At 43.8% G+C, this 15,003-nt stretch overlaps 1 protein-coding gene across 3 annotated transcripts in view; it reads right to left on the reverse strand.

Moving 5' to 3' along the window:
* Positions 1 to 15,003, reverse strand: part of LOC138825050 (uncharacterized protein KIAA2012 homolog) — a 118,653-nt gene that overhangs the window by 54,793 nt on the left and 48,857 nt on the right. For all 3 annotated transcript variants that reach the window (XM_070019431.1, XM_070019437.1, XM_070019421.1), the window contains exon 12: positions 1,296 to 1,372. In XM_070019431.1, the coding sequence (XP_069875532.1) occupies positions 1,296 to 1,372 (77 nt within the window). The remainder of the gene's footprint in view (positions 1 to 1,295; positions 1,373 to 15,003) is intronic.

A 15,003-nucleotide genomic window follows, 5' to 3' on the forward strand; every position in this document is an offset into this window, starting at 1 on the left:
TACATCAAAGGAGACCTGATCCAGGTTTGGGGTTCTAACAGTGACAGGGCAGCTCCTGTTTTAGAACTCAGTTCAGATACCCAGATTAAAAACAACTCCAGGGGCTGGGAAGGTGGCTCAGTGGTAGAGCGCTTGCCTTGCATGCTCAAGGCCCTGGGTTCGATTCCTCAGCACCACATAAGCAAAAAGAAAAAAGCCAGAAGTGGCGCTGTGGCTCAAGTGGTAGAGTGCTAGCCTTGAGCTGAAGAGCTGAGGGACAGCGCCCAGGCCGAGTTCAGGCCCCACGATCGGACCCAAAAAACAAAAAATAAAAACAACTCCATTTCTATTATAGTTTTTTTTGTTGTTCTGGTTTTTGTTGTTGTTGTTCTTGGTCGTGGGGCTTGAACTCTGGGCCTGGGCGCTGTCCCTCAGCATTTCAGCTCAAGGCTAGCGCTCTACCACTTGAGCCACAGCACCCTTTCTGGTTTTCTGAGTGGTTTCTTGGAGATAAGAGTCTCATGAGCTGGTTTTGAACTGCGATCCTCAGATCTCAGCTTCCTGAGTAGCTAGGATTATAGGGGTGAGCCACCAGCGCCCAGTTTCTATTATCATTTTTAAGGAGTTCATGACTGAGAGGAAATCTAGGCAGTGACAGGAAGTTAGAGCAAAGGGAGAATTAGTGATATAGCCTGGACGAGGTTACACAGCAGTGAGAGACCTGAGTCCCCTTAAGCCTGTAGCTGCTTTGCTTCAAGTGCTCTGAGTCTGTGGATTCAGCTCGAGGAATTTCCCTGAGATGTCTCTCTAGGGAGAATCTGGAGACAGCCTCAGAGCTACCAACGAAGGATCAAACTTATAAATATTTCTACACAGATGTCTTTGAACTACTAATAGACATTTCTAACCCATCCAGATGAAGTGTTTTCCCCTCTTCTTCTTCATGATTATTTTTGCATTTTCTCCTTGATTAGTTTTTTTCTTCTTCTTCTCCCCTTTAGTAATGAAAATACATTCTACCTCCATGGCTGATAACTTTCCTCATCCTTATATCCTTATGACTTTGCAGAAATCTAGGCCAGGCCTGCTTTGCTTATTCATACTCACAACCCAACAATACAGTTCCAACAGAGTGAAGAACTTCCAAGCCTAGAAGACCTCTGTGATATACTTTATAAGTAAATTCTTCTCTCCTTCTACTGATTAGGAAAGGAGGGCCAGAGAGATGTAGAATCTTACCTAGAGTCACACAGCAAACAGATAAGAACCTAAGAGTCTTGATTCCCAACACTGCACATTCAGAGTCAATATTGTACCTGCTTCTCTGTTGTTTGGAACAAAGGTGAAGCCTCATAAAGACTCATGTGAAGATTGGTTCTGGACTCAGTGTTTGCTATGATGAAAATCAAAGAGAAAAAGGATATAGGTCATCAGATCTAGGTTTCATGAATTTTTGTATGTACTATTCACATACAGACCAAATTCTCATGTATATAAGATTATAAACACACACAAATCTATGATATTCACGTTTACTCATTGAATAACACTCATAACCTCTACAAGCATAATCTAAACATTGTGTTAAATACATTGCTATAAAAATACTTAAATTTAGGCATTTCTTGTTTTGGTTGCTTTTCAAAAAGGACAAAAGTAAGTTCTTCATGCTGTTAAAATTCAGATAAAGCTGAAATTAAAAAGGAAATATTGATGGAAAAAAAGCTGCTGATGCTGTTGAATATAAATTTTGTATGATTGCACTTCGCTGAAGTAGGAAAATATTTCTGCAGGCAGAGAGAGAGAAAGAGAGAAAAAGAGAGGGGGGAGAGGAGAGAGATCAGAGATTTCCCTTCTCCCTTATAATGTGGAGGGGCAACAGGATGGGTGGGACCATGAAACAAAGAAGGTTTGGGAGGAAATAAATGGGCATTATGAAGCAACCACGAAGCAGCCACAGGGACACTGACATGGCATTGGCCTATGGTACTATGACTATGCTCTGTAGTTGTGATTATTATTGTGCTCTGTAAGTGTGGAAGCTGGGACTCACAATATAGGCTCATTCACCCATGATAGTCTATAAGTTCAAGACTGTTTGATTCTAAAGTACCATGCCACTGAAGGGGCTAGGGCTTTTCAGTGTTCCTCCAATGCAAGTAACTGTAATGTTTATAAAGGAAGGCTTATTTGAGAAACAGTTAGCTAAGCACATGGCTCTGGTAACAAAGATTTTAGTCTCTTCTATGGGATCAGTGCTCACCTCTTTTTTTTTCTTTTTTGTCGGTTGTGGGGCTTGAACTCAGGGCCTGGGTGCTGGCCCTGAGCTTTTTGTACTCTAGGCTAGTGCTCTACCACTTGAGCCACAGCTCCATTTCAGGCTTTTTTTGTGGATCATTGGAGATAAGAGTCTCCTAGAGTTTCCTGCCCTATCTGGCTTCTAACAGCTATCCTCAGATCTTAGCCTCCTGAGTCGCTAGGATTACAGGTGTGAGCTGCCAATGCCCCTCTCAGTGCTCACATCTTTGTGCTTATCAATATCTCTTTAAGAGCCCACAGCTGTGCGTGGTTCTATATTTCCTCCCCACCCCCAACCCTCACCAGGTTGTAAGGCTTGAACTCAGAGCCTGAGCTCTGTCCCTGAGTTTTTTTGCTCAAGGCTAGCTAGCATTCTACCACTTTAAGCCACAGATTTACTTCTGAGTTTAGGTGGTTAATTGATGGAGATAAGAATTTCACAGGCTTTCCTGCAAAGACTGGCTTTGAATCAGGATTCTCAGATTTTGGCCTCCTGAGTAGCTAGGATTGCAGGGTGAGCCACTAGTGGTTGGTTACCTTAACATGATTGAATTAGCTTGGGGGAAACTGAGGCCCAGTGAGTGGCTGACATACAATAGGCTCATATCCAGGTCTTGAAACAGTATAGGACCAGGAACTGACACCCAGATGTCCTGACTTTTGCTTTGTGCTGTTCCTCCACCTCACACTGCCTCCATTAGCTATGCCTGAGCTTGCCACATCACAGCTGCCTGGCTGTGATCCATCCTATGGACAAATCCAGTCCGGCAGAATTGTACTGCGATAAGGTTCACTTCACTGTGGCTTGGAAAAGAACTGTGGGTCTCTCCGAAATGAAACTTATAAATTCTAATGCATAAGGGAAGTTCTTGTAACACCAGAAGAATGAACCAGTCAGCCAGAGTTCAAGAAATGTAAACACATTTTTAGATAGGAGACTGAAAAAAAATCACTTAGGACTTTTCATCTCTTGGGTCAAGACCTTGGTAATTTACTGAGGTCTAAACCGTCAAGGAGGAGACATGACTCTAACTACATTCCTGGGAGATAACGCAATGGGGGTGGCCAACCTCCTTCTTGGAACAATCCAGCAAGATCTGCTCCTGCTATCAAATCAAAGAAACGGATGAACCTATTGACTGATGCAAGGTCTAGTCCTTATTTAGGAGTCTTTGTACACAGACCTTACTCCATACCGCTTCTGGGCTGCTTGAAACAGGGAGCTCAGTCTTTCTGTGATGAACATTTCTGCCACAAAAGAGATAAACAGAAGACACATTCCTTCCCTGACTGCCCACCAGCAGGCCTGAGCAGATGTTCAAATGCTAGCATTAATCTAACCACAGGCTTTTAGTGAGGAGATAGGCTTCGTGGCAGATAACCAGTCGCGTTTCAGGGGTGACCCCTCCTGCAGAGGCCTCATCCCAAGCCTCTTCTGCCTTCTCCAAACCATGGGATCCTTCACCAAACACTCACAACTTGAAAAGCAGGAAAGAGCATCTGGTTCTAGAATGAAATACCACCCCTTAAGTTTTCTTTCTATTTATATCTGTGTTGACAATGTTTAATTCCCAAATTGTTGTTTTAAGTTAAAAAAAAAATGAGACAGTCCGATTGATTCCCGTTGTTTCAGGGTACTTATTTCTCTGGGGATGGGAAGCTCCTGGATGGGTCCCATTTGGTGCCAGAATAGAACCCTAACTAACTTCAGAGCCATGGAGCGCCTTCCTGGAGGTATGCCTGGGCTTGACAAAGAATGTGTGGCCTGGAGGCTCTGAAGTGGCCCATTCTGTGGTTACCTGGTCAGGCTCTGTCGAAAGCTCCTTGAAAGCTGTTTGGGGCTCCTCCTACTCCTCATACCCCATTTCTCAGGCTTGAGTATGCCGTGGTGGCCAGTGTGCTGTCATGGAATCTACCTCTTAGCCCAGAGTGTCTCATCATTGGGGAGCCATTTTATCACTGCCCAAGGATCCCAGAAAGCATCTTTGCTTCTCATACCACTGCACATAGACTTGTTGACTTCCCAGCCAAACCCAGAAAGAGACTGCCTACATGTCAACCCTGATACCTTCAAGGTTTTATAAATTGGTCATAAATGGAAAATGCAAGGGGAAATTCCAGATTCTTAAAAAAATCCCTTTCCCATATAAAATTAACTATAAAAGGAAATATAATTCTGGTACTGCTGACCTTTCCTTAAGAAAAAGCTAAAAATACTTTATTTTATATGGTGTGACTTAAGATGCCTACGACCTATAGAGTGTTTGCAGTGTTATAAGAAATTTCAAGTCTGCTTGTTTAATGCAAGAGGACCAAGACTCAGCTGGCCTTTTGATATTGTCATTATCAATATTTTAGGACAAGATTTAAGACTCTGTTTATGGTACACATTTTTCCTTTAATTCTGCTGGGTGTGGAGGAGAGTGAGATATCAGACGGTTGCTATGGACCTAAGAAAGTCTCCAACCAGAGACCAGCCCCTGGGAATTCCAGTTAAGGAGTCAAGTAGATGGATCTAGGAAAAATAAGTCAGTATGAATTTAAGTATGGAGATGCCTAGCAAATGGAAGGCAATATTTTTCTTCTCATTTGGAATAACAATTTTTTTATTTACTTAAGTTTTCTAAGACCAGGTCTAGCTACATCTCAAGGGCTCAAATTGTGTTTTAGGAACTTCTTTCAAAAGTTCCTCTTTTTTTTTTTTTTAAACAGAGAAGTCCAAAGGTATGTGGCAGTTTACCAAACAAACCCCAAATGGAAGCTAAGCTACAAGGTAGAATTTAAGTGTGAATTGTTTATCAACAAAATATCAATTACAAGCAGGGCCCTGGTGGTTCATGCCTGTAATCCTAGCTACTCAGGAGGCTAAGATCTGAGGATCGTGGTTCAAAGCCAGCCCGGGCAGAAAAGTCCGTGAGACTCTTATCTCCAACAAACCACCAGAAAACCAGAAGTGGTGCTGTGGCTCAAGTGGCAGAGAGCTAGCCTTGAGCTAAAAAGCTGAGGGACAGTGCCCAGGCCCAGAGTTCAAGCCCCATCCCATGACCGACCAAAAAAAAAAAAAAAAAAATCAATTACACAAGAAACCTTCCAATCAAGATGTATCTTGGGGCAGGGTGGTGGTGGCGGGAGACCATTGAAGGGAGGAAGGATGAGCAAATGCAGTCATTATTTTCAATGTACATTATATAAAGGTTGAACTATGTAATTTGAGGGTATGGATGGGATTTTGAAAGATGGGGGAAAATGATAGAAGGGGTGACATTGATCAAGATGCATTGTACTCATCACCTGACTTGTTGAATTGAAACCTCTTTGTACAACTACTTAAAATTTAAAAAAAGAGAGAGATGCATCACAGGGTTAATGAGAGGTTGAGCTAACTTCTTTAGTTGCTGCCTGTAATCCCCAGGAGCTGGCTTCTGCCTTCTTTATGAGCTGTGTGCTTCACATTTCCCTTCCCTACACATGTCCTGGGGTCCATTCATGACAACTTGGTTACACTTCTCTCACGCCACAATGTTCTGTAACCTTTACATAGTCCTTTTTTCCCAGGGGTATCTTTTCCTCTCTACTTAGACAGTTCCTACAAATATCCTTAGAACCTCTGCTTATGTGTTCTCACCTTCCAAAAGTCTTCTCAACCGTCAGGCTGAGTTAGTCTGTTCTTATTCATAGCCTTCAACTCATTCTCCACTGTAAACTGTAGACAACTTTAAGGTGCACACTGTCTCTCATCTGTATTGTGTGTATCTACCATTGGATACTAGAACATGGCCAGTTAGCTGAATGAATGAAGGAGTGAATCTTTTTGTGCTTGGTAAAACAGACCTATGATTCTGTTTGTTGAGCAAATCTGATTGTGGTGTTTACATTAATTTTCAAATGAAGAATTGTGGAAAACAAGTCATGGGGAGGTATGTGAGAGAATCAAGAGAAAGTAAAAGAGAGAAAAAAAGTCTTTAAGAAAAGCCTCATGAGCCAGGTGCTGGTGGCTCACATCTGTAATCCTTGCTCAGACGGCTGATATCTGAGGATCACAGTTTGAAGGCAGCCCAGGCAAGAAAGTCCATGAAATATGTATCTCCAGTTTATCACCAAAGGGCCAGAAATGGAGCATAAAAGCCCAGGGACAGCACCCAGGCCCTGAGTTCAAGCCCCAGGACTAGCACAAAAGAAAAAAAGAAGACTCATGTTTTTGGGGGTTGTTTTTTGAAGAGAAGAAAATACCAGTATTGGAAGGGTGATGAAATAGAAAACAGTAATTATGGATCACTGGCTAATGAAAGTTAAAACTTTTTTTTTTTTTTTTTTTTTGTCGGTCGTGGGGCTTGAACTCTGGGCCTGGGCGCTGTCCCTCAGCTCTTCAGCTCAAGGCAAGCGCTCTACCACTTGAGCTACAGCGCCACTTCCGGTTTTCTGGTGGTTTATTGGAGATAAGAGTCTCACGGTCTCTCCTGCCCGGGCTGGCTTTGAACCTCGATCCTCAGATCTCAGCCTCCTGAGTAGCTAGGATTACAGGCGTGAGCCACCAGCGACCGGCGAAAGTTAAAACTTTTTGTTTTATCACTTTGACAGAAAAAAAAGCTAATGCTTTAAACTTTTATGTTGAGGACTCTCTGTTTCTCTTTTAGACTCCAACCCAACTTACAATGCAGTGGGTTGCATGAGAGCATCTGTCATTGTGAGTTGAGTGAGCAGCAAGTCCTGGCTCCTTGGGAGGAGAGCAACTTGAGAATTTCAAGAATCCTTGGGTTTGTGGACCCCTAGTGCCTATCCCATCGCAGGGCAAACTGAAGGAAACGTTCTTCAGACTACTAGTGTGTCTATAAGTAAAAAATTATAGTGTCCCACATCCACAACTCAGCCAACGACAAATGCTGGAGGGGATATGGAGAAAGAGGAACCCTATTACACTGCTGGTGGGAATGTACACTAATACAACCACTTTGGAAAGCAGTCTGGAGGGTCCTCAGAAAGCTAAATATTGACCTCCCTTATGACCCAGTCATACCACTTCTAGGCATCAATCCTGAACAACAGGAACCAGTATACAAGGATACATGCACCTCCATGTTTATTGCAGCACTGTTCACAATAGCTAGGATATGAAAACAACCCAGATGTCCCACCACAGATGAGTGGATCCAAAAATTGTGGTATCTATACACAATGAAATATTATGCAGCCATTAGAAATGACAAAATAATGACATTTGCAGGGAAATGGATGGAGCTAGAAGAAATCATGTTGAGTGAGGTACACCAAGAGCAAAGAGACAAACGGTACATGGTCTCCCTGATAAGTGGATGTTAAATACAAAATGTTAGGTGATACGACAAAATTAACAGGACTTAAGAAACAAAGGACTTCCACTCCTCTGGTCGAATCACTACTAAATAACCCCATGCTGCTGATCACATGTATGGTATATATGAGTACACCGGATGGGAACCAAGAAGACAACACAGAACTAGAGGGAATCAGCAAAAAACATACAACAGTGGGACCCATCAGCTGCACAGGACATTGACCAAAATGAACTAAGCAACTTAATGGCAGTGATGGGAGGGAGGGAACAAATGGGAAAGAGGGAACAGCTGATGCTATGCAAAACAAAAGAAATGTACATACCACCCAATGTGGAAGAAATAACTGTATCAAAAAGCTCATAGAACTCATAAATGTTATAGACCATGATAGACAATTTGCTCCAGGAAAGTTAGAATGTGTTTGTGACTTTAACTGAGCATCACTATCCCACAATACTGTGAAATTTGGGAAATTATGTAATCACTTAATCACAATAATAAAAAAAAGATATGGAACTAACCCAGATGCCCCTCAGTAGATGAATGGATCAAGAAAATGTGGTATATATACACAATGGAATTCTATGCCTCCATCAGAAAGAATGATATTGCTCCATTTGTTAGGAAATGGAAAGACTTGAAAAAAAATTATATTAAGTGAAGTAAGCCAGGCCCAAAGAAATATAGGTCCCATGGTTTCCCTTATTTGCAATAACTAGTATATGTCTGAGACAAACAGAAACTGTCAGACAAGTTAATGTTAGGCGAAATGAACCCCAAGATAAGGATTCAAATGTTTTTTTCTTTCTTGCGATTGTTTTCAATATATTTGTAAGATGATTTCTTTGTTGCTTTGTATGTACCTCCCCCAGGTTATAACCCCTGCTTTCACTCTATTTGATATTGGTATAATTTGTGGAGGGGAAGGGAAAAAACAAACTGTTTAAATAGGGCTACAGGTGGACCCATTGCAACAATGAGATGTAGGAGACATTATGTCGGTAAACGAACTTTACAACTTTGGCGGGGTGGGGGGTGGTGGGAGTGGGGGTGGTTGTGGTAGGGGGCGTGTGGGTGGAGGGGTGGAGAGGGGAAGGGATGGTATGGGGAAACAAAGGAGGAGGCAACAATGCTTGATAAGAAATGTACTCACAATCTTGCCCATGTAATTGTAACCCCTCTGTATGGTATTTTTACAATAGTAAAAAAACCCCAAGAAATAAAAAAAAAAAGATTATAGTGATTTATAAAACTTTTTTTCTGGGCTAGAGTGCTTGCCTAGGTGGGAAGCCCTGGGCTCAATTCCTCAGTGCCACATAAACAGAAAAGGCCAGAAGTGGTGCTGTGGCTCAAGTGGTAGACTGCTAGCCTTGAGCAAAAGAAGCTCAGTGACAGTGCCCAGGCCTTTAGTTCAAGCCCCAGGACTGGCAAAAACAAAACAAACAAACAAACAAAAACTGTGTTGGGGGAGAAAGTGAGAGGGAGAGAAGAAAGAGACCAAATCAAACTATATTTTGAAATATAAAACATGGAGGGAGAAGGTGTGGCTCAAGTGGTAGAATACCTGTCTAGCAAGCACGAGGCCTTGAGTTCAAACCTCAGTACTCTCCTCTCACAAAACCCCAAGAGCTACTGCAGATGCTTCAATGAATACAGACCATAATATACTTTTTTTTTTTTTGGTCCGTTCGTGGGGCCTGGACTCTGGGCCTGGGCGCTGTCCCTCAGCTCTTCAGCTCAAGGCTAGCGCTCTACCACTTGAGCCACAGCACCACTTCTGGCTTTTTTCTTTTTGCTTATGTGGTGCTGAGGAATGGAACCCAGGGCCTCAGGCATGCAAGGCAAGCGCTCTACTATTGAGCCACCTTCCCAGTCCCATAATAAATATACTTTTGTGTGTGGTGGTCCTGGGGCTTGAAATCAGGGTCTAGGTCCTGTCCCTGGGCTTTTTCGTTCAAGGCTAGCACTCTACCATCTTGAGCCACAGCTCCACTTCTGGCTTTTGGGGGGACTTGATTGGAGATAAGAGTGTTAAAGATTTTCCTGCCCAAGCAGGCTTTGAACTGTGATCCTCATAGGTCAGTCTCCTGAGTAACTAAGTTTACAGGTATGAGCCACTGGTGCCTGGCTTCAGACCACAATTTTGATACATCACCACTACCACCACAATTATTTATCACTTCCATAACTACCACCACTATCACTATCATCTTCTTCACTAGGGAGCTTTTATTAAGAGCTTCTTTGATGCAATTCTGATGTGTGAGAAAGAATAAACTGAGGTCAGAGTATGTGCTGGAGGACGATGGTCAGGGGTCCATGCAAGGGCCAGAATCCCCAGAATTTCTCTGCTTACAGAGTTTGTGATTGGCAAGGTTATGATTGTGCCTTTTCCCTTACTTTTGCAATCTCTAGCAAAAAATAGTTCCCTCCAGCCAGCTTTGGCTCTGGCTCAGCCCTCCGTCCGTTACTTCCTGTTACAATGGCAGCTTTCTCATACAGGATTCATTGCTGTCTCCCCCAAATAAGCAACAAGGAAGACCACACACATTTCCCTGATAATCAAAGACTATTTTTAGGCGTGAGAGTTTCTATGTAATCATTCTTTCCCCTTTGTTTGAAGCAGAAGCAGCCATCCTTTTGGGTGGAGGACAGAGACAAAGTTTTAGCTCATATGCATCTTTCTCCATGGGGAGAAAAAACTTAAAAGAGGCAGAATTAGCCTTAGTCCTCCACTTAAGGTACACATTGAAAAAAGAAAAAAGGTACACATTGCAGTGCTTTCACCAGACTGCTCCCCAGTGTGTGGTTGTGCAGACTGAGTTGTGCACACCTGTAGGAGCCAATATCCACCCCATGATCATGGGGATTGTGCAATGTGTGACCTGCAGACACCACTGAATATTCCTTCAACTGTCCTTTGTAACTCAGCTAAGCTCAAGCCCTTGGTGGGAGTTGACATCCATGATATTTATACTTAGATCACATCATACTACGCTGCCCAGGAGTAGCTCATGAGAAGTCCACAGCTCTCAGGCTTTCTTTTTTTTTTTTTTTTTTTTTCCAGTCCTGGGGCCTGAACTCAGGGCTTGGGTGCTGTCCTTGAGTTTCTTTCTTTCTTTCTTTTTTTTTTTTTTTGGTCGGTCGTGGGGCTTGAACTCTGGGCTTGGGCGCTGTCCCTCAGCTCTTCAGCTCAAGGCGAGCGCTCTACCACTTGAGCTACAGCGCCACTTCCGGTTTTCTGGTGGTTTATTGGAGATAGGAGTCTCATGGTCTCTCCTGCCCGGGCTGGCTTTGAACCGCGATCCTCAGATCTCAGCCTCCTGAGTAGCTAGGATTACAGGCGTGAGCCACCAGCGCCCGGCTTGTCCTTGAGTTTCTTTTGCTCAAGGCTAGCACTCTACCACTTGAGCCACAGCACCACTTCAGGATTTTTCTGTGTATGTGGTAGTGAGGGATCCAACCCAGGGCTTCATGAATGCTAGACAAGCATTCTACCACTAAGCCACATTCTCAGCCTCTCTCAGGCTTTTGAAGATGGGCATTCAGTACATTGAGTGTCTCTGAAGGTCTAGATAGGAAATAATCTATGATACTCGGAGAAGTCATGGTGACTTAGGGGAAATCTTCCCTTTCAGAAGATGCTGACTGTTTGGCCCTTCTTCATGGCTGATATGTGAATGGACAGAAAGATTTATAGGCTAAAATACAATAAGGAATTTTACCTAAGAGTATGAAAGCTTGAAAACAATCCATTTTTCCCTTCTTAAGAACTCAAAACAGAGTGGATGCCTTGAGGTTTAAGCCCCTCAAGGGATTGGATGGTTCAGAGAATCTATAAATGCCATCCTGGAGAGAAGGTTGGTCTAGGATTAAAGTAACCATTAAGGAAAACATTGTTCTTATCCAAGATGTTTATGGTGATGCAGGCCTGTGATGCTGATTCTGAGACAGAACATTTGACAAAGCAAGAGCATGAAACAGTTAATGTGTGCCACATGCTAGAAGCCCAGATTTGAACAGAAGATGCGGGGTGGCATTGGGGGGTGGGGGGGGAAGGGGGAGACTCAGTGTGCTCAATCACTGACTGACAGACAAGCATGAGGCACCCAGTCTTCAGCTGTATCCCCATATGAAGGGTGGATTGGACCAGGGCAGGGAGTAGGGATTTTAGCCTAAAAGAGAGACAGGCTTTCACACACTCCTGATGAAGTTATTTTGCAATCTGTTAGAGTCACCTGGGGTGAGAACTAGTCTCCTAGCATTCCTTGTCAGTCAGAATAAAAACAATGTCATTTTAATGGTGGAAAAAAAAAAGAGTGACAGATCTGAGACAGGCAGTTTAGGGGGGAGATAATGAATGGCAAGAAGACTAGTAAAGTGGATCTTAAATGGAGAAAGGAATTGTTTTTTTTTCTTTTTCTCCTTCCTTCCTTCCTTCCTTCCTTCCTTCCTTCCTTCCTTCCTTCCTTCCTTCCTTCCTTTCTTTCCTTCTTTCTTTCTTTCCTTCTTTCTTTCTTTTTATTTGGGTCGTGGGGCTTAACTCTGGGCCTGGGCACAGTCCATCAGCTCTTCAGCTCAAGGCTAGCTCTCTGCCACTTGAGCCACAGCACCACTTCCGGTTTTCTGAGTGGTTAATTGGAGATAAGAGTCTCACGGACTTCCCTGCCCGGGCTGGCTTTGAACTGCAATCCTCAGATCTCACCCTCCTGAGTAGCTAGGATTATAGGAGTGAGCTACCAGCACCCAATGAGAAAGAAGTTTCCCCAAAAATGGAATTGTGTATGAGTATCTGCGTACATGCGGGAGACATTACCCATTGTTAGCTCCAACTACTTTCATTTCTTTCTTCCTTTTTAATTCATTGTCTCCTACCCATCATACATGTACCAGAGTGCAACCTCGTGGATGGCTTTGCGTGGTCAGTTTACCTCTCAACGCTGAGTGCATACACAGCCACAGGCTTATTCAGAACTCAGGCAGAACCCACAATCTGGGATTCTGGGACCCAACGGTGGGGGTGGGGGAGGGGGAAAGCCATAATTAGTGTTAATTGTTGACCCTACAGTTCAAGAGAATGGAAAAAAAATGAGAACAAACATTAATTATTGAATAGGGACCTTGGAGACAGACACTGTGGATTAAAAGGAGAGAGATAAATTGCATAATGAATGTTAATTTTCCCTCTAAGAATTGAGTGGTCGGGTGGTTGAAAGGGAAAAAGGGTTAGAACAGTTCTGAAAGAGAAACGTCCTTGTGTGGGGATGGGAGAGTGGAGATGCTTACAGACACGCTTTCCAGCCCTGCTGCCCCCTGCCCTTGGCCTCCTCCCTCCCAACACTCTCAGGGTTTTTCCTCACAGCTCTTTATCTACCACAGTTGTCTATTCGGAAGTTCAACCATTTCCCTTACAGCTCATAAGCCAGAAACCAGCCATATTACATTTCCGACAAGCCAGGAGGCAGGATACTGGCTTTTTTTTTTGGTGTTGATGAGAATGTGACTTGAAATGAGAGCGCTCTCACAAATGCAGCCGTGGGTGCTGCTGCAGAGACGCAGACACCAGGACAGCCATTGTTTCTCAATTACAATACAAGAGCCACAAAGGACCACTCTCCCCTTCAATTTTTTTTTTTCTTAACTGAAAGTAAAAACAGAATAACGGTCATTGTAACCAGTTTTGTTGCAACCAGTCTGGTTGCGCTGGCTGCAGAGCTGGTTGGCAGCCCCACCTCCAGGCAGTGGGCCTGGGGACCTTCTATTTTCACACTGCTTCTGTCTGCCAGCCACCTTGTGCCTGTCAGCTGTGATCTGGGTGATTCTGCAGTAGCTGAGCCTTCTGCCGTTTCTCTCACCTGCTTTTTCATGCTGGCATGCACCTGGGGTTGCGCAATGTCTCTCCTATAGCATCTGAGATTTTTGGTTACCTAAAAGGTAGCATTTCAGCTCTATCCTGGCACACAAGGCTTTACCTGCTCTAGCCTTTCAGTCCTGGCTCCACTCCACCGCCTCCCCCCCCCCCCCCGCCCCCCTCGCCCCCTTCCCTCCCGCCATGAAGCCCTGTCACCCAGTCCACTCACACCTGGTCACTGCTCTTTTCTCACGTATCCTCTGTGTCCCCACCTCTTTGTCTTTATTCATGCAAGTCCCTCAACAGGCTGTGCTTCACCCCACTTCTGCTTCTCTACTTTTCAAAGGTCAGTGCAAATAGAGATTGCTGTGTGAAAGCCCTTCCCAGCCTCCTATGCTAGAATTAATCACTCCTCAATTACAGACTCACTCCTATCATGTGGTAGACTTGCTCATGAATGGATTTTCCACATGGACTTGAGTGAGATCTCTGAGGCCTGCTGCTACAGGGCATGGCTTAGATTCTTGGGAAGAAGGTGCTGGAGATAAAGAAAGCACAGGCCTGGAAAAAAACCCATCCATGCTCTTACCAGGTAAGTTAACCTCCCAGGTTCCATGCCAACAATCCTGTGAAGTAGTTTCATACCCAGGTCAGGGCCAAAGAGTGTTCTTTCAACGTTAACATCCTTCCTTATGCCTTGCAAATGCTAGGTGTCAGGATAATGTATTGAAGTCATCAAATGGACATGTAATGGGGCTTTCTCCCCTTGGTCCAGTGGTATTTCACACTGAAATGTGTGTGTGTGTGTGTGTGTGTGTGTGTGTGTGCACGCGTGTGTGTGCGCACCAATCCTGGGGCCTGAACTCAGAGCCTGGGCACTGTCTCTGAGTTTCTTTTGCTCAGCTAGCACTCTACCACTTGAGCCATAGCACCACTTCTGGCCTTTTCTATTTATGTGGTGCTGAGGAATTGAACTCAAGGCTTTGTGCATGCTAGGCAAACACTCTATTACTAAGCCACACTCCCAGCCCTCACATTGAAATTATACTTAATACTTTACAAGATGGAGTACAAGCAAAAACTGGCTTGATTTTCATTAGCAGCTATCATAGTTGTATTAGGTTAAGGTACAAGGTAAACAGCTGTAACAAGGTGACCCCCAAAGTTAAACATTTAGATTTCTTTCACCAGAGGTGAATGGACTGATCAGAGTGGCTCTCTTCGATGAAGCTATCTGGGTACTTGGTTCTGTATGTCTTACTGCTCTATCATCCCCATAGTATAATCCTCCCCATACTTAAAGCACAGTCAAATCTCAGGCCAGCGGAGGGGGGGGGTCAGTGAATAAGGAAATGAACTGGAAGTTGTCCACATTACTTCCATCCATATTTTGTTAGCCAAAACTTAGTCACGTAACAATACTTAGCTACAAGGATACTGGGAAATAAAATATTTATCTAGATATTTATATGTTCAGTTTAAAGTTTATGATGAGAGCCGGGCGCTGGTGGCTCACGCCTGTAATCCTAGCTACTCAGGAGGCTGAGATCTGAGGATCGCGGT

Source organism: Dipodomys merriami, unplaced genomic scaffold (genome assembly GCF_024711535.1).
Source record: "Dipodomys merriami isolate MVZ:Mamm:240054 unplaced genomic scaffold, mDipMer1.0.p SCAF_1, whole genome shotgun sequence".
NCBI classification, from domain to species: Eukaryota; Metazoa; Chordata; class Mammalia; order Rodentia; family Heteromyidae; genus Dipodomys; species Dipodomys merriami.